Source organism: Pseudophryne corroboree, chromosome 6 (assembly GCF_028390025.1).
Source record: "Pseudophryne corroboree isolate aPseCor3 chromosome 6, aPseCor3.hap2, whole genome shotgun sequence".
Taxonomy (NCBI): Eukaryota; Metazoa; Chordata; class Amphibia; order Anura; family Myobatrachidae; genus Pseudophryne; species Pseudophryne corroboree.
The window spans coordinates 797,577,420-797,601,334 of NC_086449.1; the positions used below are offsets into that span (position 1 = coordinate 797,577,420).

Here is a 23,915-nt window from a genome sequence, read left to right on the forward strand (position 1 = left end):
AAAAATCTTTAATAGCCACAATCATGTACTGAATACTCTTAACTACCCTTGGGTGTAAAGTAGCCTCATTAAAATCGGAATCAGAGTCCGTGTCGGCATCTGTATCTACCATCTGGGTAAATGAACGTTTTTGTGACCCTGAGGGGGTCTGTACCTGAGCCAAAGCATCCTCCATGGATTTTCTCCATGTTTGTGTCAGAATCAGATTTATCAAGCCTCTTAGACAATAAAGCCACATTAGCATTAAGTGTACTTAACATAGTAACCCAATCAGCAGTCGGCTGTGCCGACAGAGCCATTTCCATCTCCTTGTCCGCGCCCCCAGTAACTTCCTCCGGGGAGGAACACTCAGCCTCAGACATGCCGACACGTAGTACCGACACCCCCACACTCACACTGGCCAAATAAAGGGGACTGCCTACAGGGAAGCCTGGAGAGAGAAACACAGAGGGAGTATGCCAGCTCGCACCCCAGCGCCCATATACCACTCAACTATAATATATGTCAGTAGCGCTGTAAATAATAAGAAAGCACCAAATTATCTGTGCCCCCCCCCCCCCCGTTTTGCTCCCTTTTACTTGAGAGGAGCTTGGAGGTCCGGGCCAGCGTCTCTGCAGCGGCTGTGGAGAGAAGAAAATGGCGCTGGTGAGCTGTGCGGCTAAGCCCCGCCCCTTCCCGGCGCGCTTCAGTCCCGCTCAAATTTTACATATTTATACTGGCGGGGGTATTATATACGGTGCCCAGGCACCGAATATGCCTTTAGCCAGTCCTAATGACCTCAGTAACTGCTGCCCAGGGCGCTCGCGCCCTGCACCCTGTAAGTGCCGTTGGTGATGTGTGTGGGAGCATGGAGCGCAGCGCTACCACTGCGCTGTACCTCCGTTACTGAAGTCTTTGGTTCTTCTAATACTCACCCGGCTTCTGTGAGGGGGGTGACGGCGCGGCTCCGGGAACAAGCAGCTAGGCGAACCAAGTGATCGAATCCTCTGGAGCTAATGGTGTCCAGTAGCCTAAGAAGCAGAGCCTTTAACTAAGAAGAAGTAGGTCTGACTTCTCTCCCCTCAGTCCCTCAATGCAGGGAGCCTGTAGCCAGCAGGTCTCCCTGAAAATTAAAAACCTAACAAAAGTCTTTCTAGAGAAACTCAGTAGAGCTCCCCTAGTGTGTGTCCAGTCACTCCTGGGCACAAAGTCTAACTGAGGTCTGGGGCAGGGGCATAGAGGGAGGAGTATACAGAGGGAAAAGTTAGCAGGTGCACTATCTCACACTAGCTCAACCTGTAGTAACCAGAGGCACTTAGCATATTCCTGGCCAGGGCTATGAGCTTACCCACCGCATCAAGGTAGCCTCTCATTGGGTAAGTCCCTAACACTAACTATAGGGGTTCAGGTCCGGGGTGCTGGACACCCCAGAGCCACCACCTGCCCCCCGGACCTGAACCCCTATAGTTAGTGTTAGGGACTTACCCAATGAGAGGCTACCTTGATGCGGTGGGTAAGCTCATAGCCCTGGCCAGGAATATGCTAAGTGCCTCTGGTTACTACAGGTTGAGCTAGTGTGAGATAGTGCACCTGCTACCTTTTCCCTCTGTACACTTTACTAAGTCTCAAGCAGAGTAGCACCTCACTACCTAATTAAGGTGTGCAAATTAGGGCCCTTTTCCCCCCGCATAGAGGGAGGAGCCAGTTCACACCCAGTCAAAGTCTTTTTAGTGTGCCCAAGCTCCTGCGGATCCCGTCTATATCCCCATGGTCCTTTTGGAGTCCCCAGCATCCTCTAGGACGTAAGAGAAACAGGGGTTCCCGCAAAAGGGAATAAAAGAGGAATATTCTGGGTTTCGGTGTAGGGCTTTGTTTATGGCTCCCCAAGAGCGGTAAGCATCCCAAAAAAGAATATTAGAGCGCGCCAGAGGTGGGAGTAGGGTTTTCGGGGTGTGTAGCAGAGCTCTGAGATCATAATGATGCACAAGATCCTGCTCTACACCATAAATAACATACAAAGTGGTGCCTAGTAGCCAATCCGAGATGTACCTAAAGTTCACAGCCCCTAAAGAATGCCAAGAGGTCGGGTACAGCCAAACCACCTTTAGTGCGAGGAAGCTTAAGCTTGGGAAGGGAGAGCCGAGATCTCTTGTGGTTCCAAAGGAATTTAGAAAACAATTTATCATATAACAGTAAATCTTTGCCAGGGGGCTGGATAGGGATCATCTGGAGGAGATAAGAGATCTTAGGGAACAAAATACTCTTCAGAATGGCCACAAAGAGACAGGAAGAGAGGACCAGGTGGATAGCAATTGTGACACCTTGTTAAAAACAACTATATAGTTGGCCGAATATAAATCTGAAATATTCACTGGGAGATATATACCCAAATATTTAAGTTTTGTGGTATTCAACTGGAATTGAGTAAGGGCGGGTGAGGAGGTGCACGTACAAGCAGCCAGAGTGAGTGGGAAGAGTTCAGACTTGGAGGCATTAACACGGTACCCTGCAAAAGTACCAAACTCAGAAATAACTTGCATAATTGGCGGCATAGAGGTCTCAGGGTTTGAAATGAAAAGGAGCATATCATCCGCAAACTCACGCGAAGCTCATGGTCGCGGATCAGAACTCCAGAATACCCGGGGAGGTGACGCAACTTAATAGCCAAGGGCTCTATGGCGATAGCAAATAAAAGTGGGGAGAGGGGACAGCCCTGTCTGGTGCCCCTGTGAAGGGGAATGGGAACAGATAAGTAGCCATTACACATAATACGGGAAGAGGAGGTGGAATACAAATTACGTAACATGTTGTTCAGGTCCAGCGGAAACCCAAACCTTTCCAGCGTTGTATATAGGTGTCCCAATTAACAAGGTCAAACGCCTTCTCAGCGTCCAATGAAAGGACATATTGGGGGTCCGGGCTTCCGCTGAAGTGCAACCATCTAGCTGCTGCATGAACTTTACGGATATTATTAGTGGAGTGCCTGCCCGAAATGAAACCAGTTTGATCCGGGTGAATAATTGAAGGGAGCAATCCCTTCAATCTATCAGCAATAATTTTTGTAAATAGTTTATAGTCAACGTTGAGTAGAGAAATGGGGCGGAAGGAGCCGGGGAGATGGGGGTCCCTCCCAGGTTTGGGAAGAATACGGACCAGAGCATCATTAAAGTATAAGGGGAGGGAATGAGAGGTTAGAATTGCTTTGAATACCAGAATCAGAGTATCCAGCAGTTTAGGCAGGAGCATTCTATAAAATTCCATAGAGAACCCATTGGGTCCAGGGGCCTTTAAGGGTTTTAAATGTTTGATAGCAGCCTCCACCTCCCGAGCAGTAATCGGGGAGCAGAGGCCCTCAGCCACCGATGGTGGTATTTGAGGTAGGGAAACAGAGTTCCAGAAAGAAGTTTTAGTGGGTATATCAACAGGGGAATGGGAATAAATGTCAGTATAAAATTCTGAGAGGAGCTGCGCCATGTCCACAAACTTAATAGCCAACGAGCCATCACCGTGTTTAAGCGACTGGATCACCGAGGAAGGCACAGAACCCCGCAGACGATTAGAAAGGAGGCGGCCCGTCTTATTGCCAAACCTATAAAAACTGTAATTTTTGTGAAAGGTATGGCGATCTCCCATCAGTGCTAATACAGCGTTAAATTGGGATTTACAATCTAAGTATGCTTTCTTCGAGGCAGGTGAGGGAGACTGTTTAAATTGTTGGTAAGCTTCAGTTAAGCAGCGTTGGGAGGTTTTAAAGTCAGAAAGAAACTGTTTCTTTCTCGAGGAAACATATTCCACAAGCCTACCACGGATAACCGCTTTGGAGGTCTGCCAAAACAATAAAGGATTGGACTCAAAAGTACTTGCATTGTCCAGTCTGAACTCCTCCCAAAACGCCTCCAACTTACTCCGAAACTGCAATGAGGAGGTGAAGGAAGTCGGGAAACACCAACATTTAAAGGAACCGCAATCTAGCGAGGTAGTGAGGGAAGCCCAAACCAAAGCATGGTCAGAAAGGGAGATCGTTTCCATTTGTGCTTCATTGCTTTGAGGGATTAGGGAATCCGACAACAGTAAAAAATCAATTCTGGACAAGGTGCCATGGGCAGCCGAGAGACACGAGTACTCCCTGTCAGTGGGGTGGAGAAATCTCCAGGCATCAGTCAGATGTAATTGTTGGGCAAAGAAGGGGACACCTAGGGCAGGGGGGAGGCGTGCACAAGCGGAGGAATCCGAGTCCATATAAGCGGAGACCACAACATTGAAGTCTCCGCCCACAATCATTGGATAAGACAAAAATTGGCACAGTTTAGTAATAAGACTTTTAAAAAATACCTTCGAATATGAGTTTGGGGCATAGACAGAGCATAAAACATATTTGGTGTTGTGGAGTAAAATTTCGAGAATAAGGAATCTACCAGAAGGATCACACAAAGAGGTGAGGACCTCTATATGCAGGTTGTGTTTAGCAAGGATAAGTACACCCCTAGCCTTAGAAGAATAAGGAGCGTCAGAAAGCACCTGCCAACCTAGGACATCCAGTTTTTGGGCCTCCGGGGAAAGAAGGTGCGTTTCCTGCAAAAACACTATGGGGTATATGCAATTAGCGGCGAATCGCGGCAATTTTTCGGACATTTTTCAATTTGACACAATTCGACAGTCTAATTTCGGCAAGTGGGTGCCGAAATTGACCATATTCAATAAAAAAACGGATTCGACAGTCCCGCTGCCGAAAAACGGCCGATTTGACGGATTTTGTTACGTTTTTTTAAAAACGGGAAAAAACACGGAAAAAAATGGCGTGGGGTCCCCCCTCCAAAGCATAACCAGCCTCGGGCTCTTCGAGCTGGTCCTGGTTCTAAAAATCCGGGGGAAAAATGGACAGGGGATCCCCCGTATTTTTAAAACAAGCACCGGGCTCTGCGCCTGGTGCTGGTGCAAAAAATACGGGGGACAAAAAGAGTAGGGGTCCCCCGTATTTTTTACACCAGCATCGGGCTCCACTAGCTGGACAGATAATGCCACAGCCGGGGGTCACTTTTATACAGCGCCCTGCGGCCGTGGCATTAAATATCCAACTAGTCACCCCTGGCCGGGGTACCCTGGGGGAGTGGGGACCCCTTCAATCAAGGGGTCCCCCCCCAGCCACCCAAGGGCCAGGGGTGAAGCCCGAGGCTGTCCCCCCCATCCAAGGGCTGCGGATGGGGGGCTGATAGCCTTGAGAAAATTGCAAGAATATTGTTTTTTCCTGTAGTACTACAAGTCCCAGCAAGCCTCCCCCGCAAGCTGGTACTTGGAGAACCACAAGTACCAGCATGCGGGAGAAAAACGGGCCCGCTGGTACCTGTAGTACTACTGGAAAAAAAATACCCAGATAAAAACAGGAGACACACACCTTGAGAGTAAAACTTTATTGCACACCTGCCGACACACACATACTTACCTATGTTGACCTGCCGACTGCCACGTCTCCTGATCCGACGATCCGGGGTACCTGTGAATAAAAAAATACCTCAATCCAGTGTCCAGATATAAATCCTCGTACTTGGCAAAACAAATAAACGAACACCCGACCAAGCGGACTGAAAGGGGTCCCGTGTTTTCACATGGGACCGCTTTCCCCGAATGCAGAGACACCCCCCCCCCCCCCCTGCTGTCACAGAATGGTCTCTTAAGCCAATCAGCGAGCGCAACGTCCTGGCACTCTGCTGATTGGCTGCACGTGTGAGCTGTCAGACAGTGCATCGCAAAGCCTCTCCATTATACTCAATGGTGGGAACTTTGCGTCAGCGGTGAGGTCAGCGGCTGACCGCGGGTAACCCCACCGCTGACGGCAAAGTTCCCACCATTGAAAGTAATGGAGAGGCTTTGCGATGCGCTGTCTGAGGTCACACGCGCATACAGCCAATCAGGTGAGTGCAACGAAGTAGCGCTTCCTGATTGGCTGAAGGGACCTTCTGTGACAGGAGTCACGTGGGGTCCCGGCATTCGGGGAAAGGGGTCCCATGTGAAAACATGGGACCCCTTTCAGTCCGCTTGGTCGGGTGTTCGTTTATTTGTTTTGCCAAGTACGAGGATTTATACCTGGACACTGGATTGAGGTGAGTATAATTTTATACACAGGTACCCCGGGTCGTCGGATCAGGAGACGTGGCAGTCGGCGGGTCAACATAGGTAAGTATGTGTGTGTCAGCAGGTGTGCAATAAAGTTTTACTCTCAAGGTGTGTGTGTCCTGTTTTTATTTGGGTATTTTTTTCCCAGTAGTACTACAGGTACCAGCGGGCCCGTTTTTCTCCCGCATGCTGGTACTTGTGGTTCTCCAAGTACCAGCTTGCGGGGGAGGCTTGCTGGGACTTGTAGTACTACAGGAAAAAACAATATTCTTGCAATTTTCTCAAGGCTATCAGCCCCCCATCCGCAGCCCTTGGATGGGGGGACAGCCTCGGGCTTCACCCCTGGCCCTTGGGTGGCTGGGGGGGGGTCCCCTTGATTGAAGGGGTCCCAACTCCCCCAGGGTACCCCGGCCAGAGGTGACTAGTTGGATATTTAATGCCACGGCCGCAGGGCGCTGTATAAAAGTGACCCCCGGCTGTGGCATTATCTGTCCAGCTAGTGGAGCCCGATGCTGGTGTAAAAAATACGGGGGACCCCTACTCTTTTTGTCCCCCGTATTTTTTGCACCAGGCGCAGAGCCCGGTGCTGGTTTTAAAAATACGGGGGATCCCCTGTCCATTTTTCCCCCGGATTTTTAGAACCAGGACCGGCTCGAAGAGCCCGAGGCTGGTTATGCTTTGGAGGGGGGACCCTACGCCATTTTTTTCCGGGATTTAACCATTCCATCTAAAAAAATATATATATATTTTAAAAAATATATAAATAATACTTGTGCCTCCCAAAAAGACAAACCAAGTACCTAATCCCTTCTAATATAAATAGATATGCTATTACCAATAAAAAAACACCAAAAAAAACATGTTTTAAATTTTTTTTATTAGATTCACCCACCAAAGTGTGGCGGATTGAAAATGACGAATTTACTGTCTAAAAGCACTGTTGTCGAATTTCCAAACTTCAATTGAATATACTTTTGTCGAATTGCCGCATTTGTACCATTGCAGAAAAGTCGAATTTGACAAATGTCGAATTTCAAAAAGTCGAATTTTGAAAGTCCGTTTTTTTTGACGGAAAGTACTGAATTGCATTGTCGATTTTTTTTTTTTTTTTTTTTTGGCGAAAAAGTCCCGTTTTTCGACAATTTCGGGAATTCGACCGCAATTGCATATACCCCTATATCCATATGCATTTTATTTAAGTAAAGCAGTATTTTCTTCCGTTTGACGGGAGAGTGGATACCCCCATGTTCCACGTACCCACTTTAATGGCAGACATAAGGCATATGATAATGAGGAATCACAAATGAAGACATCTTACAAACCCATAAGTAGTGGAGGGGAGAGAGAGACACAGGAGGGAGGGAGGGGAGGGGAAGACAAAAGAGCAGTAGAAACATAGAAACAAGAAAAGGATATAAGACCCATTGGGGGGTCCGGCAATAACAATTAGAGAACGACTTCACAGTAAATCAGGTAAGGTAGTAACCGTATACAGCGAGGAGGACAGTGCTCCTAGCCAGTACCACTATAACGAGCAGCATAGGGGGCGGGGAAGAAAAGGATAGGGAGGGGAAGCTAAGGGAAGGTGGGGAGTGTAGGTGAGGGCCAAGATAATAGCAACCGGCTTCTAAACGTACGGAGGCAGAACACAAAACAGGTATCATGGATATATAACTTCACGAAATCAAGTATGAATACATGGGAACACATAGCAGAGAACGCACTTATATTGCTCTAAAGGTATATATACATCACCCAGAGGACCAGTGTGGATATGGCGAAAAAGTCCAAATAGTCCAACAGAGGGAAACATAGTCTACAAGGTGGGGGAGGGAGAGATATGTAATATATGAAACAGCAACAGAGCAACAGGGAATTAAGAGAGTTCCAGATCGGAGTCAGCAGAGCATGGCTATTTCAGCAACGGGTCAGAGGCTGCGGCCTCCGAAAGATAAGCAGCGGCATCCTCCGGGGTATGAAAATCCTTAAAGGACGTGCCGTTAAAGATCCTCAAGCGTGCAGGGTTGAGTAGTGCAAATTTTCGGCCCTCCTGGGCCAATTTAGAGCAGATAGGTGAGAACGCCTTACGAAGCCTGGTGAGCTCCGGAGAAAAATCCTGAAAGAGCAACAATGAAAGAGCAACAATTTTGCATCCCCCCAAACAAGATCCCGTACACAACGGGAAGCCGACCATAATGCTTCTTTATGGAGAAAGTTGAGACACCGAAACAGCACGGCACGCGGCCGAGATGAAGTGGAGGAGGGGCGAGTGGGGTCCATCCTGTGTGCACGTTCCACCACTAGGTCCAAGCAGGCATCTTGTATTCCAAGAAGATCCCTTAACCGACTCTGGAAGCCCAATAAGTCTGAGATTATTGCGTACGACCTATTTTCCAGGTCGTCAATCTTTGACCATACCAGGTTTTCAGATTTCTGCAGTTTAGCAGAGATGTCAGAAAATTCGGCAATTTGTTGGAAATTCTCACCAGCAGTATGTTCCACTTGTAAAACACGTTTAGATAACTGTTTGTACTGACTTTTGATATCCAAAACAGCCTGTTGTAGTGCAGCAGCATGCAGCTGTGCTTGTTCCTGGAATAAGGGCTGAATAGTTTCTTTCACCGCCCTGACAATGTCAGCATAAGATAATGGATGCCCAGGGATAACAGAGGACAGTGGGATCCCAGCAGCCGCGGAGCCCGCAAGGGCAGGAGAGCTGGAGGGGACAGGGGCTGTGAGAGCAGCGGGTGCAGCCGCCGCATGAGCTCCGGCGTCCAGGGAGGCCGCTGCGGTCATTTTAGAAGCCGGGCCGTGGACCTCAGACCAGCCGCGTGAGTTCTTTCCCTGCATCGTGGGGGCCAGGAATCGGTCCATAAAGGGTTGCCGGAGCTGCAGAGGGCGAGCGGGTATGGCAGGCCGCTCAGTGGACGCCCGGGTTGGGCGGTATGCGGATGTTAGCGGCAGCAGGCACCGGAGCTACACGAGCGCCGTGTCACTTCATGCAACGCCGGAAGTCCATACCTGAATATTTAATACAAGTATTCTGTGATATACATCCAATATCTGACTGTGCATTGTTATATCTGCTCAGATTTCTATATATGTTTATATAGATGTGTTTTTAGTAGTCCAGTGCAGTTTTAATATTTGTCTGAATTAATTTCTGCATTGTACCTGTGACTGAGTGTGCCTGTAGCTGCTGTGTGGATTTCCCTAGTGTATCCCACCACTTGCTATCACTGTATTCTGTACCCTGGGGGGGAGGCTAGGTGCGTCAGGGTCTCATATATATATATATATATATAGTGCTACACAGTATACCCTGTTTAGTGTGTTTTCCTGTGTATTTCAGTCACATCATACCGCTTTAATTCTCTGTTTGTGTCCTGTATTCAGCTGTCACCTAATTCAGGGAATTATTTGCAGGTATTATATTTGTCTGGCTGTATTGTACTGTTACGCTCTACGGCTACATCCACTATAATGTCTGCCACACAGGGCGGTAAATCCACGGACACTTCTGCATCATGCAGGGCGTGCACCAAGGATTTACCTGAGGGGGAAGTTATAACTGATGATTTGTGTACTGGGTGCCATATATCTCCCAGTCAGCCCGCAGCTCCAGTAGCAACTCATGAGCCACCTTGGCAAATGTTCTCCAGTATGTTGAATACGCTGGTGTCACGTCTTACGCCCCCTGTAGGACCTCCTGTGCCATTGCAACCACATATTGTCCCTGTTGTTAATCCTCCCTGGGCAGACACTCTGTCTACCCAGATACAACAATTAAATCAATCATTGGTGGTTCAAAAATCTGCCTCACTCCCCACAGGGGTCAAGAGGTCATCTAAGCAGGCCGTTTCCTCCTCACAATGGCCCTCATTCCGAGTCGTTCGCTCAGTATTTTTCATCGCATCGCAGTGAAATTCCGCATAGTGCGTATGCGCAATATTCGCACTGCGACTGCGCCAAGTATCTTTGCTATGAAGATAGTATTTTTACTCACGGCTTTTTCCTCGCTCCGGCGATCGTAATGTGATTGACAGGAAATGGGTGTTACTGGGCGGAAACACGGCGTTTTATGGGCGTGTGGCTGAAAACGCTACCGTTTCCGGAAAAAACGCAGGAGTGGCCGGAGAAACGGGGGAGTGGTTGGGCGAACGCTGGGTGTGTTTGTGACGTTAAACCAGGAACGACAAGCACTGAACTGATCGCACAGGCAGAGTAAGTGTGGAGCTACTCTAAAACTGCTAAGTAGTTTGTGATCGCAATATTGCGAATACATCGGTCGCAATTTTAAGATGCTAAGATACACTCCCAGTAGGCGGCGGCTTAGCGTGTGTAACTCTGCTAAATTCGCCTTGCGACCGATCAACTCGGAATGAGGGCCAATATACTAACATTTCTGATGAGGATGGGGAATATACTGATGCGTCAGACAATGCATCAGGTGTTTCTGGCGAGGAATCTACATCTCAGGTTGATGTCCCTGAACTGATAGAGACTATTAAGCTGATTCTACTAGTTGATGATGAGGTAGATCCCAGATCCCTCTACTGCGTCTAAGAAGCCTGATAAGTTCAAACGTCAGAAGGTTGCTAAAGTAGTTTTACCTCATTCTGACCATTTGATTGACATACATCAGGAATCCTGGTCCTCTCCAGGAAAGAAATTCTCCCTGTCTAAGAAGATGCTTGCTCGTTATACTATTCCCACGGAATTGAGTAACAAGTGGTAAAATCCTCCGCCGGTGGACTCTCATGTCGCCCGTCTTGTGGTGTCATCCACTCTGCCTGTCACCACTGTCACCTCACTGAAGGAACCGACAGATAAGCGCGTGGAGGGATGCCTGAAGTCTATTTATTCACTTACTGGTGCTGTACATAGACCCACTATAGCAGCCTCCTGGGCCACAAAAGGAATTGAAGCTTGGGTTCAGGCATTCTATGAGGAGCTCCCTCAGGATATATCTGATAGTGCCAGACAATATCTGTCTCATATTACCACCACCTCCCACTATATTCAGGAGGCGTCCTCTGAGGCAGGTGTTAGGCGTCCAAGGCGTCTACTACGTCTATACTGGCTTGCCTTATTCTGTGGTTGAGGTCCTGGAAGGTCGACCTGGACTCCAAGAAGACCCTGGAGGTGCTCCTTTTTGGGGAGGATCTGAAGAAGATTGTGATTGACTTGGTGACTGCCAAGACTGTGTTCCTCCCAAGTACTAATCCTTCTGCTCCGAAGGCTAAGAGTACCACTTTTCATTACTTTCGTCTCACTGGAAAAGCGAAGAGTCAGACGTACCCGAGACAGGCTCGTACGTCCAAAGCCACTAAGCCCAAATCTAAGCAATCCTGGGCTGCCCGTCAGCCTGCTTCCAAACAGGACAGGCCTGCTGCATGAGGGGGCGGGCCTCCCCATGGGGGATCCCAGGGTGGGAGGCTGACTTCTGCAATTCGCCCAGGTCTGGTTAAAGACCACTTCAGACGCCTGGGTGCGAGAAGTTGTCACGGGTACGCAGTCTCTTTCAAGAGACGTCCCCCTCACCAGTTTTGCACGACGGTTGTTCCTTCGGATCCGTTGAAAGCGCAGGCGCTACACCTGGTTGTACGATCCCTCCTGGACACAGGAGTTGTAGTACCGGTACCTCTGTTCCAGAGAGGCAGATGTTACTATTCGACCCTGTTTCTAGTCCCGAAACCCAATGGGTCCTTCCGGCCTATACTCAATCTCAAATCTTTGAACAAGTTTGTGAGAGTGTCCAAATTCTGTATGGAAACCCTGCGCTCTATTGTACTAGCCCGTTGAAAGCGCAGGTGCTACACCTAGTGGTTGTACGATCCCTCCTGGACACAGGAGTTGTAGTACTGGTACCTCTGTTCCAGAGAGGCAGATGTTACTATTCGACTTTGTTTCTAGTCCCGAAACCCAATGGGTCCTTCCGGCCTATAGTCTCAAATCTTTGAACAAGTTTGTGACAGTGTCCAAATTCCGTATGGAAACCCTGCGCTCTATTGTACTGGCCATGGAACCCAAGGACTATATGGTATCCCTGGACATACAGGATGCTTACCTGCATATACCTATTGCTATTTCGCATCAGCAATATCTGCGGTTTGCTATTGGCAACCTACATTATCATTTCCCGGCTCTGCCATTTGGATTGGCCACGGCTCCTCGGATTTTCACCAAGGTCATGGCCGTGATGACGGCCCTTTTCCGCCGTCGGGGAATCAGGATCCTGCCGTATCTGGACGACTTGCTGATCCTGGCGAATTCCCAAGAGGTTCTCCTCCATCATCTGGAACTGACGGGCCAATTCCTACAAGCCCACGGGTGGCTCTCAACTGGAAGAAGTCCTCACTGGACCCTGCGCGGAGCATGGTGCACCTGGGGACACTGCTGGACACACACAGTCAAAGACTATTTCTTTCTCCAGAGAAGGTCCTGAAGCTTCATAACAGGATCACACACTTCCTTTCTCGCCCAATAGTGTCGATACACTCTGCAATGCAAGTACTAGGCCTCATGGTGTCTGCTTTCGACATGGTGGAGTACGCTCAATTTCATTCCGGCCCTCTGCAGAGGTTAATCCTTTCCAAGTGGGACGGCCTGCCTCATCGGATCAGGACTCAAATGATCTCCTTGACTCTGGAGGTTCATCTGTCACTGAGCTGGTGTCTACAGGACCAACAGTTGAGCAGGGGCCGTCCTTTCTGGATTCCCAACTGGGTCCTTCTGACGACGGACGCCAGTCTGCGGGGTTGGGGCGCTGTGTTGGAGCAACACTCTCCAGGGTCGGTGGACCAAGGAGGAATCTCTCCTCCTGATAAACATTCTGGAATTGCAGGCAGTGTTCAATGCCTTGACTCTTGCCCTGCCTCTTGTACAGAACAGGCCTGTTCAAGTAGAATCAGACAACACCACCACCACAGTGGAATACCTAAATCATTAAGGCGGCACTCGAAGCTGCATGGCAATGATGGAAGTGTCGAAAATTCTTTGTTTGGTGGAACGCCAGCTGCAAGCAATATCGGCAGTGTTCATTCCCGGAGTCCTCAACTGGGAAGCGGACTTCCTCAGTCGTCAGGATGTACACGCCGGAGAGTGGAGTCTTCATCAGGAAGTCTTTTAACTCCTAGTGGACAAGTGGGGTCTCCCAGATGTAGACCTGATGGCATCTCGACACAATCACAAAGTTCCGGTCTTCGGTTCAAAAACAAGGGATCCTCAAACAGCGTTCTTGTACACACTGGCAATTCCATGGAATTTTTGGCTGCCCTACGTGTTCCCTCCAGTGTCACTCCTGCCCAGTATAATACGGAAGTTCAAACAAGAAAGAGGAATACTACTTCTAGTAGCTCCAGCGTGACCCAGAAGGCATTGGTTCTCAGACCTGCAGGGTCTATCGATAGAGCGTCCTCTTTTACTTCCTCAATGCCCAGACCTCCTCGTTCAGGACCCTTGTGTCTACCCGTACCTGGCCAGGCTGGCTTTGACGGCGTGGCTCTTGAAGCTACACTCCTGAGGGCCAAAGGATTCTCTGAGGCGGTTATCCAAACTATGTTGAAGGCCCGCAAACCGGCTTCGCTGCGGATTTATCATAGGGTCTGTAATTTTTACTTCACTTGGTGTGCTGCTAAGAATTACGATGCATACAAATTCAGAACTTCCAGACTTTTGGCTTTTCTGCAACAAGGCCTAGACCTAGGCCTTCGTCTGGCCTCCGTCAAGGTTCATATCTCTGCCTTGTCAGTGTGGTTTCAGAGAAAAATTGCGTCTCTTCCTGACGTTCATACTTTCACTTAGGGTGTGTTACGGATTCAGCCTCCCTATGTCCCTCCTGTGGCTCCATGGGATCTGTCTGTTGTCTTGAATGCCCTGCAAGAGTCTCCATTTGAACCTCTTGGGTCTGTGGACCTTAAATGTCTTACACTTAAGGTCGTGTTTTTACTTGCTATTGCCTCTGCTAGGAGGGTGTTGAACTTAGGCGCTTTGTCCTGTCGTCCACCCTTTCTGTTTTTTCACCGTGACCGGGCAGTTCTTAGAACTTGTCCTGGTTATCTACCTAAGGTGGTGTCATCTTTCCATCTTAACCAGGAGATTGTGGTTGCGGCCTTTATCTCTTCTGGTTTGTCCTCCAAAGAGCGGTCTTTGGATGTGGTACGGGCTCTCCGTATTTACGTGGAGAGGACTGCCTCCCTCAGGAGGTCAGATACTCTTTTTGTACTTTTTGGTTTTCACAAACGTTGCTGGCCTGCAAATAATCAAACCTTGGCCAGATTGATTAGAATGGTGATTGCACAAGCATATGCACAGGCTGGTCTTCCAGCTCCTGCTGCTATTAAGGCCCATTCTACTCGGTCTCTTGGACCTTCTTGGGCGGCTGTCCGGGCACGTCCACTGAACAATTGTGCAAGGTGGCTACGTGGTCCTCAAGTGAACACGTTCATTTGGTTCTATGCCTTTGATACTTCCGCCTACCAGGATGCTTCCTTTGGACGCCGGATTCTTGTGCCCGCTACAGTGCGTCCCGTCCCTTGAGGAACTGCTTTGGGACATCCCTGATGTGTTCCCTGTGGAATCCTAGTGTACCCCGCAGCAGAAAACGAGATTTATGGTAGACTTACCATGGTTAAATCTCTTTCTGCGAGGAACACTGGATTCCACAGGGCGCCCACCCTGACGCACTTAGCTTCTTTGGGTTGTATGGCATTAACCGCTGGTCCCTTCTCCTGTCGTGAGAATGTGGTTCTATGTGACTAACATCTGCCGTCTCTTTTACCTGCTACTGCATGGGACTGGTTAACGAAACTGAGCTCCAGTGCCTGGAGGCGGGGTTATAGAGGAGGCAGTGCAGTGCATCCTGGAACAGTCAAAGCTTTAGCCTGTTGGTGCCTCGGATCAAGATCCAACTCTACACCCCAATGTATTCCCTGTGGAATCCAGTGTACCTTGCAGAAAGAGATTTAACCATGGTAAGTCTACCATAAATCTCCTTATGTAGCTGATATGTACTTGGAAGAAAACAAAATCAGAGATACATACATTCTGTTGGGATCATCATTGCCATTTCCTCGCATTGGTTATAAGGCACAATGATCCCTATGGCTACATGCATTTTCAAGTAAGGTTTCTTGTGTCCACTTATATGCGACCACTTGTAAAACACCATGGTGGTCATTCCAAGTTGTTCGCTCAGTAATTTACTTTGCATCGCAGCGATTTTCCGCTAATTGCGCATGCGCAATGTCCGCAGTGCGACTGCGCCAAGTAAATTTGCTATGCAGTTAGGTACTTTACTCACGGCATTACGAGGTTTTTTCTTCGTTCTGGTGATCGTAATGTGATTGACAGGAAGTGGGTGTTTCTGGGCGGAAACAGGCCGTTTTATGGGTGTGTGTGTGAAAAAACGCTGCCGTTTCTGGGAAAAACGCGGGAGTGTCTGAAGAAACGGGGGAGTGTCTGGGCGAACGCTGGGAGTGTTTGTGACGTCAAACCAGGAACGAAACTGACTGAACTGATCGCACTGGCAGAGTAAGTCCCGAGCTACTCAGAAACTGCTAAGAAATTTCTATTCGCAATTTTGAGAATCTTTCGTTCGCAATTTTGCTAAGCTAAGATTCACTCCCAGTAGGCGGCTGCTTAGCGTGTGCAATGCTGCTAAAAGCAGCTTGCGAGTGAACAACTCGGAATGAGGGCCCATATACGAGCAAAACTGAGAAGTATCAGTGTCTTTTCGTCAACAAGTAGATCTTACTAACTGCTTTGGGGCTCATTTACATTTGGGTGTAAGTCATGTTTATGACACGCCTCTCAGATGTAACAATGCACATCCACGCTTAAAGGTATTACTTTCACATTCTCCCTGACATGCATTTTCAAAAGTAGGCAAGTAAGACACATTAATGATGACAGTAGTTTTTGAGTTTTAGTGCTGCTCTAAGGTATATGTCTTGCCACCATGAAACACAATATTCTTTTCTTCATTACGGTATATCACGGAGGAGATCCAAGCCCTGCTCTTGTAGATGTACAGTAGTGCTAGGCCTGGTCATTTTCACAGTGGTCTCACTGATGGGCTGTGATGTAAATGCTGCTCCCTCCTTCCTCCACTCTCACACTCCAGCCATTCCTGCAGTCTGGAGATCTCATTGATGAGCTGGGATGTCAATGCCGCTCCCTCCTTCCTTCACTCTTATACTAGCCATTCCTGCGATCTGGTGGTCTCACTGATAGGCTATGAAGTAAATGCCACTTCCTCCACTCTCATGCTAGCTATTCCTGCAGTATGGTGGTCTCACTGATGGGCTGTGATGTAATGCCGCTGAGAATGCTGATTTTCATACAGGACTAAAAGCAACACTTTAAAAAGACATTTCATACACTTTAAATGAAGCCGCTGCGGCCGCTATACTTAATCCGCAATCTACGGACTTTTTACACCGTTAGCGTACAGAGTCCCGTACCGAGTACAGACTTTGCGTACAAACGCCGCGCTGGCTGTACAAAGTACACAGCGCGTACACACCCAATGATACTCCGTGAACCTTTAACAGCTATGCAATGCGATAATAATACACTTTAAACCTTAGCAGGGAAAGGAAGACGCGACACCAGATTGTAATTAAACTACTGGGTTCCGACACCACAGCGTATTATTACTGAAAGGGGGTTACAATAACAAAGCAATACAATACAAAAGAATAATGGCTACAGTCAATGATACATACTTGTTTGGATTTCGCCGCGCTACCCAGTCCGGTCATCGTTCATCTAGATAGATAACTTTGAGAGTCTTGTGTCCAGGCCTGCAGCAGGCATCTTTTATACAATCTTCCAAAACTTAACACAATGGACACTGTAATCTCTTTGTCCATTGGACACAGGGATGGTTATTTACAGTACAGGAGAGGTCATAGGTCAGTTTGAATAGGTGGGCGATGTCTGTTCAAGATGCACTTGTGGGTGGTCTCCGCTGGTTCCCGCCGCATACTTAATGTACAGTAAATACAGTTTATATCTATATTTTGCTCCTGCACATAACTATTCACAGGAACATGCGATCTTCAAACCAACACCGGAATATTACCCTTACAATACCCTACAGCTGGATACCAAACACCACCTTATAACCTTGTTCTGTCCCCTCCTATCCTGTAAAGGTGAATCCCTTTGTTCTGTTACCATTTAAACTGTTGTAACTTACTGATGTGGTGCAGAGAGACTATGTGTACATTGTGCACTATTTGGATTAAATATGTAATATGTTTTGTTAGCTTTCCATGCGTTCACAAACTCTACCGTAAATACTCATACCACGCGCTAATGCGCAGGACCGCGGGAGCGACCATACGCAAATTGCGGATATGTGCACGCACGGCAGAACAAGTACACGCTCGGAGGCCATCTGTGTGTAGTTTATACGTGATGTGTATACTGCAATATTTTTCGACTTTGACACCGCTCACTCCTTCCTTCTCTCTCATACTAGCCGTGCCTGCGGTCTGATGTCCCACTGATTGGCTGTAATGTAGCCACTCACTCCTTCCTCCACTTTCTCACCAGCCGTTCCTGCGGTCTGGTGGTCTCACTGATGAGCTGTGATGTAATTCCGCTCCAACCGTCATCCTCTCTCATACTAACCGTTCCTTCGGTCTCATGGTCTCACTGATGGGCTGTTATGTAATGCCGCTCCCTCCTTCTACCACTCTCACACCAGCCTATAATGTTGCATATTGTGAAGTGTGGGGCATAAAATGGACAACTCCTGTGTAAAGAGATGTTTCTCTAGAACACAGGTTCTCAAACTTGATCCTTAGGGCCCCAAACAGTTCATGTTTTCCTGGTCTCCTCACAGAATCGCAAGTGAAATAATTAGCTCACCTGTGGATCTTTTAAAATGTATCAGTGGGTAATGAATACACCTGTGCACCTGCTAGGTGATGTGGAAAATCAGGTGTGTGTTGTCCTGAGGACCGAGTTTGAGAACCACTGCTGTAAAAGTATTGGAATGCGGGTATCTTGAAAATGTTGCTTTGGTGCCAACAAAGTTCTGGCTAAGCCCCTCTCTGCTGCTAGTCTCTTTTGCGATGGAAATTATCTTGGAAATAGCATAATGTAACTACAAGTATCTCTAGATTACTGTGCCTGGGTCGATTTTATCATTAGCTTAATATTTTACATAATTTAATTTTACTTTTTAGATCATACACTTACTTTGAGAGATATGCCAATAAATATATTGCTGTACTGTATGGAATTCCCACACATCCGCTCAGTAATGCTACAGTCCATGTGTTTATTTTTCTCACAGCGTTTGAGGCCAGCAGAAGGAGAGCCACTCTGTGTAGGAAAGAATTTGAGCAGGTGAAACAGAAGAGATATGATCTGTTTATCCAGTGCTTTGAGCATGTTTCTGTAGCTATTGATGAGATTTATAAGAAGCTCTGCAGAAACGTCAGCGCTCAGGTTTGCATGATTTCAGTTACTTCATTCACTTGTTTGAAAGAGCAATATTGAAAATCTGTGCTGAGTTTAATAACTTGCCTAATCATAGCCAGATTAAGGGTTGGGAGCAGGGGATACTTTACCCCAGGCCCCCTTTTGTCAGGGCCCCCCCAGCTGGAGCACAATAACATAAATAGCTCTCCCTCTTGTGCAGCAGTAGTACCAGGAAGCCAGAATGCGAGCAGGACAGTATGCAGTGCAGACAGGGACACAAGAGTATCAAGTTTCATTAGCCACTAACGGAGCTTCCAGACCACAGGAGAGATAGGAGGGTGAAGAGAGTTGTAAGTGACCCAGGGATGCCAGCTTCTTCTCCCTGCCTGTGTGTCTTGGTCCCATGTAACGGGTTATCTAATAAGAGCATTCTGGTCTAAAGAGAGAAAAAGAGACAGACACACACAGAGCGTCCTCCTGTGTCCTCTTCCAGTATGTAAGTAGTACAGAAGCTGCTGCTATTTTTGCATTTGACAAGCTAAATTATAGATTTTATTTATTTGTGTATTTTAAGGTTGTTTATTTTGTCTTTGTTCCACTGCAAGAAAACTACTCTTATATAATAGCTCAGATGTGTGACTCTGTGCCTGTGTGACTAATGCTGGGCGGAGTCACAGCGCTGGGCGGAGTCACAGTCACAGATTTGACCAATTATATAGGAGATGGGAAAATGAACAACCAGCCGAGAATTTACTTTCTCTGGTGTCCCAGCATGGCTGCAGGCACGAGAGGCTGAGGCACAGTGCTTTCCCTGGCCAGTGGTCTGCCCGATGCATAGCTCTCCAGGCGCAGCCCCTCTGTGTGCACCATGTTGCATGGGGGACTGCTCAGCTGCGTGACCCGAGGAACAGGAACCAGCGCCAGCCCCCTCACCCCGCCTCACCTGCAGCAGCCGGCCACCGTACTGCACCATGTGCGGGGACAGCACCATCATGTCTTCCGGTCTGGGGCACAGCAGCTGAGGACATTACATGGTTCAAGCTGTGGACCAGAGGTATGGACAACCCCGCCCCTCCCCCACCCACGGCGCACCCGCCCCTCCCCCACCCGTGGCACCCCTTCACACGCTCCGTGTCACCCCCGCCCCTCACCCACCCGCGGCACCCCTCCCCCCATGCTTCCGCGGCACCCCGTAAACGCCCCTGCACCCGCACCCCACCTGCGGCACCCCCGCACCCGCCCCTCCCCCACCTGCGGCACCCCCGCACCTGCCCCTCTCACACCCACGTCACTCACCCCGCCTGCACATGCAGGTACCCCCTCATCTGCCTCTCCCACACTCCGCGGCACACCTGCACCTGCCCCTCCCCCACTCGTGGCACCCCCGCACCTACCCCTCCCCCACCCGCAGGCACCTGCCGCTACTCCACCCTCAGCAGCGCCGCACCTGCCCCTCACACCTGCAGGCACCCCGCAACCCGTCCCTCGCACACCCGCACCCACCTTTCCCTCGCCCGCAGCACTTCGCACCCGCTACTAAACCCACACACTGCCCCCCCGCGGCACCCGACCCTCCCCCACCTGTGTCACCCCACCACCTGCCCCTCCTCCACCCGCAGGCACCGCTGCATCCGCCACCTGCTGCGCCTCCTGGACCCCCACCCGCATCACCCCCGCACCCACCGGTCCACCACCAGTAGGCACCCTCGCACCTGCCCCTCCCCCACCCGCAGTCACCCCTCACCCACCTGCTGCGCCCATGCCCCTCCCCCACCCGCGGCAACCCGGCCGGACCCCTTCCCCATCCACCGCACCCCCATACCTGCTCCTCCCCCAACCACGGCAGCCACCTCCCTCACCCGTGGCACCCTACACCTGCCCTCCCACAACCGCAGCACACGCCCATCCGCTCCACCCCTGCAACTGCCCCTCCCCTACCCCACCTGCGGCACCCCTGCACCCGTCACCCGTGGCACCTCCGCACCCGCCCCTCCCCCACCCGCAACGCCTCCTGACCCCCTACCGCACCTGCGGCACCTCCACCACCCGCAGTACCTCCGGACCCCCTGCCCCATCCACTGCACACCCGCCCTCCCCCGCCCCTGGCACCCCCACATTCAGAACCCCTCCCTCATCCGCAACAGCACCACACCTCCCATCCACCACCCGCACCGCCTCCGGACCCCCTCCCCCATCCGCCCCTTGCAATGGTGTGAAGAGCGCCTGTAGGGCGCGATGAAGCATCTAGTTATAAAATAGTTAGCAATTCGGTGCAGCTATAAACAGTATCCAGGCATTATTAAACTATTAGTTTAAATATAATATACACCATTGGTTTACATTTACTATTCACAATCTATACCTCCCAACATGACCCATTCCAGGAGGGACAAAATGCTCTCTACCCGGACTTCCCTCTTAATTTATTATTGCAATCGCCTGTGTTGAATCACCTTTCTTATCAATTAAATAATTTCGTTCAACACAGGTGACGGCAATCATATATTACGATGGAAGTCCAGGTTGAGAGCATTTTGTCCCTCCTGGAATGGGTCATGTTGGGAGTTAACTAATATACACCTCCCCTCCCCAGGGCCCCTCCAAGGCTTAATCCGGCCCTGTGCCTAATGTGTCCTGCCAACCCTCTCCACATGATCCAAGTCACACTATTGCCCTATACACCAGCTTTTCTCCCCATACAAATAAATCCATTAAACCGCAACTTTTATTTCAGCACTAGGGTTTTTTTTTACTAAATGGCTTATCTGCATTTTTGCCCACAGAATTATTAAGTACAAAACACAACAGTATACTGTAGTATTCCTGTTTTTAATTCTGCAGGCAAAAATGCATCTGTTGAGATCAGTGGATCTCAAGCTTTTTTCTGCCTTGACCCATTGAAAAGTGATATCAAAATACAGTACGTGACACAATTTTTAAAGATGTAACTGATCCCTATTGTACCCAAAGCACACTTTCCCAGAAGTTCTTTACATGCAAAGTACCCCTCCCTCACCATATCAAAAGGTGCTTCCACAAAGCATTAGTTTAGAGTATCGTAGTCCTCTCCCTCCCCACCCATAAATGCACGAATAATAATAAGAATAATGTTATTTATATACCACTTTTCTCCCAAAAAGACTCAAATTGCTATACATTTGACTTAAAAAACAAAAAATAACGAAAACGTAAAATAAGCTTAACAGGAAAAAGTAATAAGCTTGTGGGTTGTATCTTTTATTTTGGAACTAAAGGCACATCAGTAAAAAGCTTGAGTAAACAGGTAAGTGTTGAGTTTGTTTTGGAAGGATTCTAGAGTTGAGGTCTCTTGAACTGTTCGAAGAAGCAAGATCTATACATGAAGACACTCTGGGATAGATGTATTAACAGCCGTTACAGGGTATAGCGGTATCTGCAGATGTTATGTGCCGCAGATATGTATAACGATCGCGGTGTGTGCTCAATGCCTCGGGCGTTATGTGCCACTGTCTATATTGGCACTGCTGTCTACATGCAAATGTATAAACGTTATCGACAGCTACAGCTATCATTATCGACAGCTGCAGCTGTCATTGCCCGTGACAGCACTGTAACTGGCCGCCGGGCCCTGGGCTATGCATAGCTGGTCTTGCGACGTTTATGAGATCTCGCTCATGCCCAGTGGACCCGGCTGGGAGGTGAGACGCAGCACATCAGCACTAACCCGTATTTCTCTTACGTCCTAGAGGATGCTGGGGACTCCGTAAGGACCATGGGGTATAGACGGGCTCCGCAGGAGATAGGGCACCTAAAAAGAACTTTGACTATTGGTGTGCACTGGCTCCTCCCTCTATGCCCCTCCTCCAGACCTCAGTTAGATCTTGTGCCCAGAGGAGAAAGGGTACAATGCAGAGAGCTCTCCAGAGTTTTCTGTTTTAAAGAGTTTTGTTAGTTTTTTTATTTTCAGGGAGTCCTGTTGGCAACAGGCTCCCTGCATCGTGGGACCGAGGAGAGAGAAGCAGAGCTGGCTTGTCAAGTTGGGCACTGCTTCTAAGGCTACTGGACACCATTAGCTTCAGAGGGAGTCGGAACACAGGTCTCACCTGGGGTTCGTCCCGGAGCCGCGCCGCCGTCCTCCTCACAGATGCCGAAGATAGTAGCCAGGTGAGTATGAGAAGGCAAAGAAGACATCAGGCGGCAGAAGACATCAGATCTTCATGAGGTAAGCGCGCAGCGGTAAGCTGCGCGCCATTGCTCCCAGTACACACACACAAGCAGGCACTGAAGGGCGCAGGGGAGGGGGGGGGGCGCCCTGGGCAGCAATATTCCTCATTTTGTGGCAATATAAGGCAGATTAGGCTGTGGCACAGTAAATCCACAAATCCCTCGCCATTTTTTATATAAGTTTACTGGGACCAAAGCCCGCCGTCGGGTGGGCGGGGCTTGATCCTCAGCACTAACCAGCGCCATTTTCTCCACAGAAACTGCATGAGGAAAAGCTGGCTCCCTGATCTCTCCCCTGCTGAACCTTCACAGGCTGGAAAAAAGAGGAGGGGGGCACTTTGGAGACGCAGTGAGTGGGAATTAAGGCTATATATATAAAAAGCGCTATCTGGTATATATATTCCAGTGTTTTTAAGCGCTGGTGTGTGCTGGCATACTCTCTCTCTGTCTCTCCTAAGGGCCTGGTTGGGGTTTTTTCCCCTTATAGGTTAATCCCTGTCTGGGGGGGGTGTCGGTACGTGTGTGTCGACATGTCTGAGGCGGAAGGCTTCTCCAAGGAGGCGGTGGAGCAAATGAGTGGTGTGTCCACGTCGGTTGTGCCGACTCCGGATTGGATGGACATGTGGCATATGTTGAATGCAAGTGTGGCATCTTTACATAAAAGGCTTGATAAGGCTGAATTAGGGGGGACATCAGGGGGTCAATCCTCGGATTGGACCGACTCACAGGGCCCGTCGGGGTCTCAAAAGCGTCCCTTAACACAAGACACTACTACCGACACGGATTCTGACTCCAGTGTCGACTACGACGAAGTAAAATTGCACCCGAGGGTGAATAAAACCATTCAGTGTATGATTGTAGCAATAAGGGATGTGTTACATATTGAGGATGAACCCTTGGTCCCCGACACAAGGGTACACATGTTTAAGGAAAAGAAACAGATTATTAATTTTCCCACATCTCATGAATTAAATGATTTATTTGGGAAAGCTTGGGAGACTCCGGAAAAGAGACCGCAGATCCCCAAAAGAATTTATATGGCATACCCCTTCCCTAAGCAGGACAGGGAGATTTGGGAATCATCCCCCAATGTGGACAAGGTCCTGACGCGCTTGTCCAAGAAAGTGGCGCTACCGTCTCCTGACACAGCGGCCCTTAAGGACCCTGCAGATCGCAGGCAA

General features: G+C 49.1%; 1 protein-coding gene across 2 annotated transcripts in view; it reads left to right on the forward strand.

The window, feature by feature from the left end:
- SMC1B (structural maintenance of chromosomes 1B) overlaps window positions 1-23,915 on the forward strand; it is a 619,466-nt gene that overhangs the window by 572,130 nt on the left and 23,421 nt on the right. For both annotated transcript variants that reach the window (XM_063928898.1, XM_063928897.1), the window contains one exon: window positions 18,404-18,558. In XM_063928898.1, the coding sequence (XP_063784968.1) occupies window positions 18,404-18,558 (155 nt within the window). The remainder of the gene's footprint in view (window positions 1-18,403; window positions 18,559-23,915) is intronic.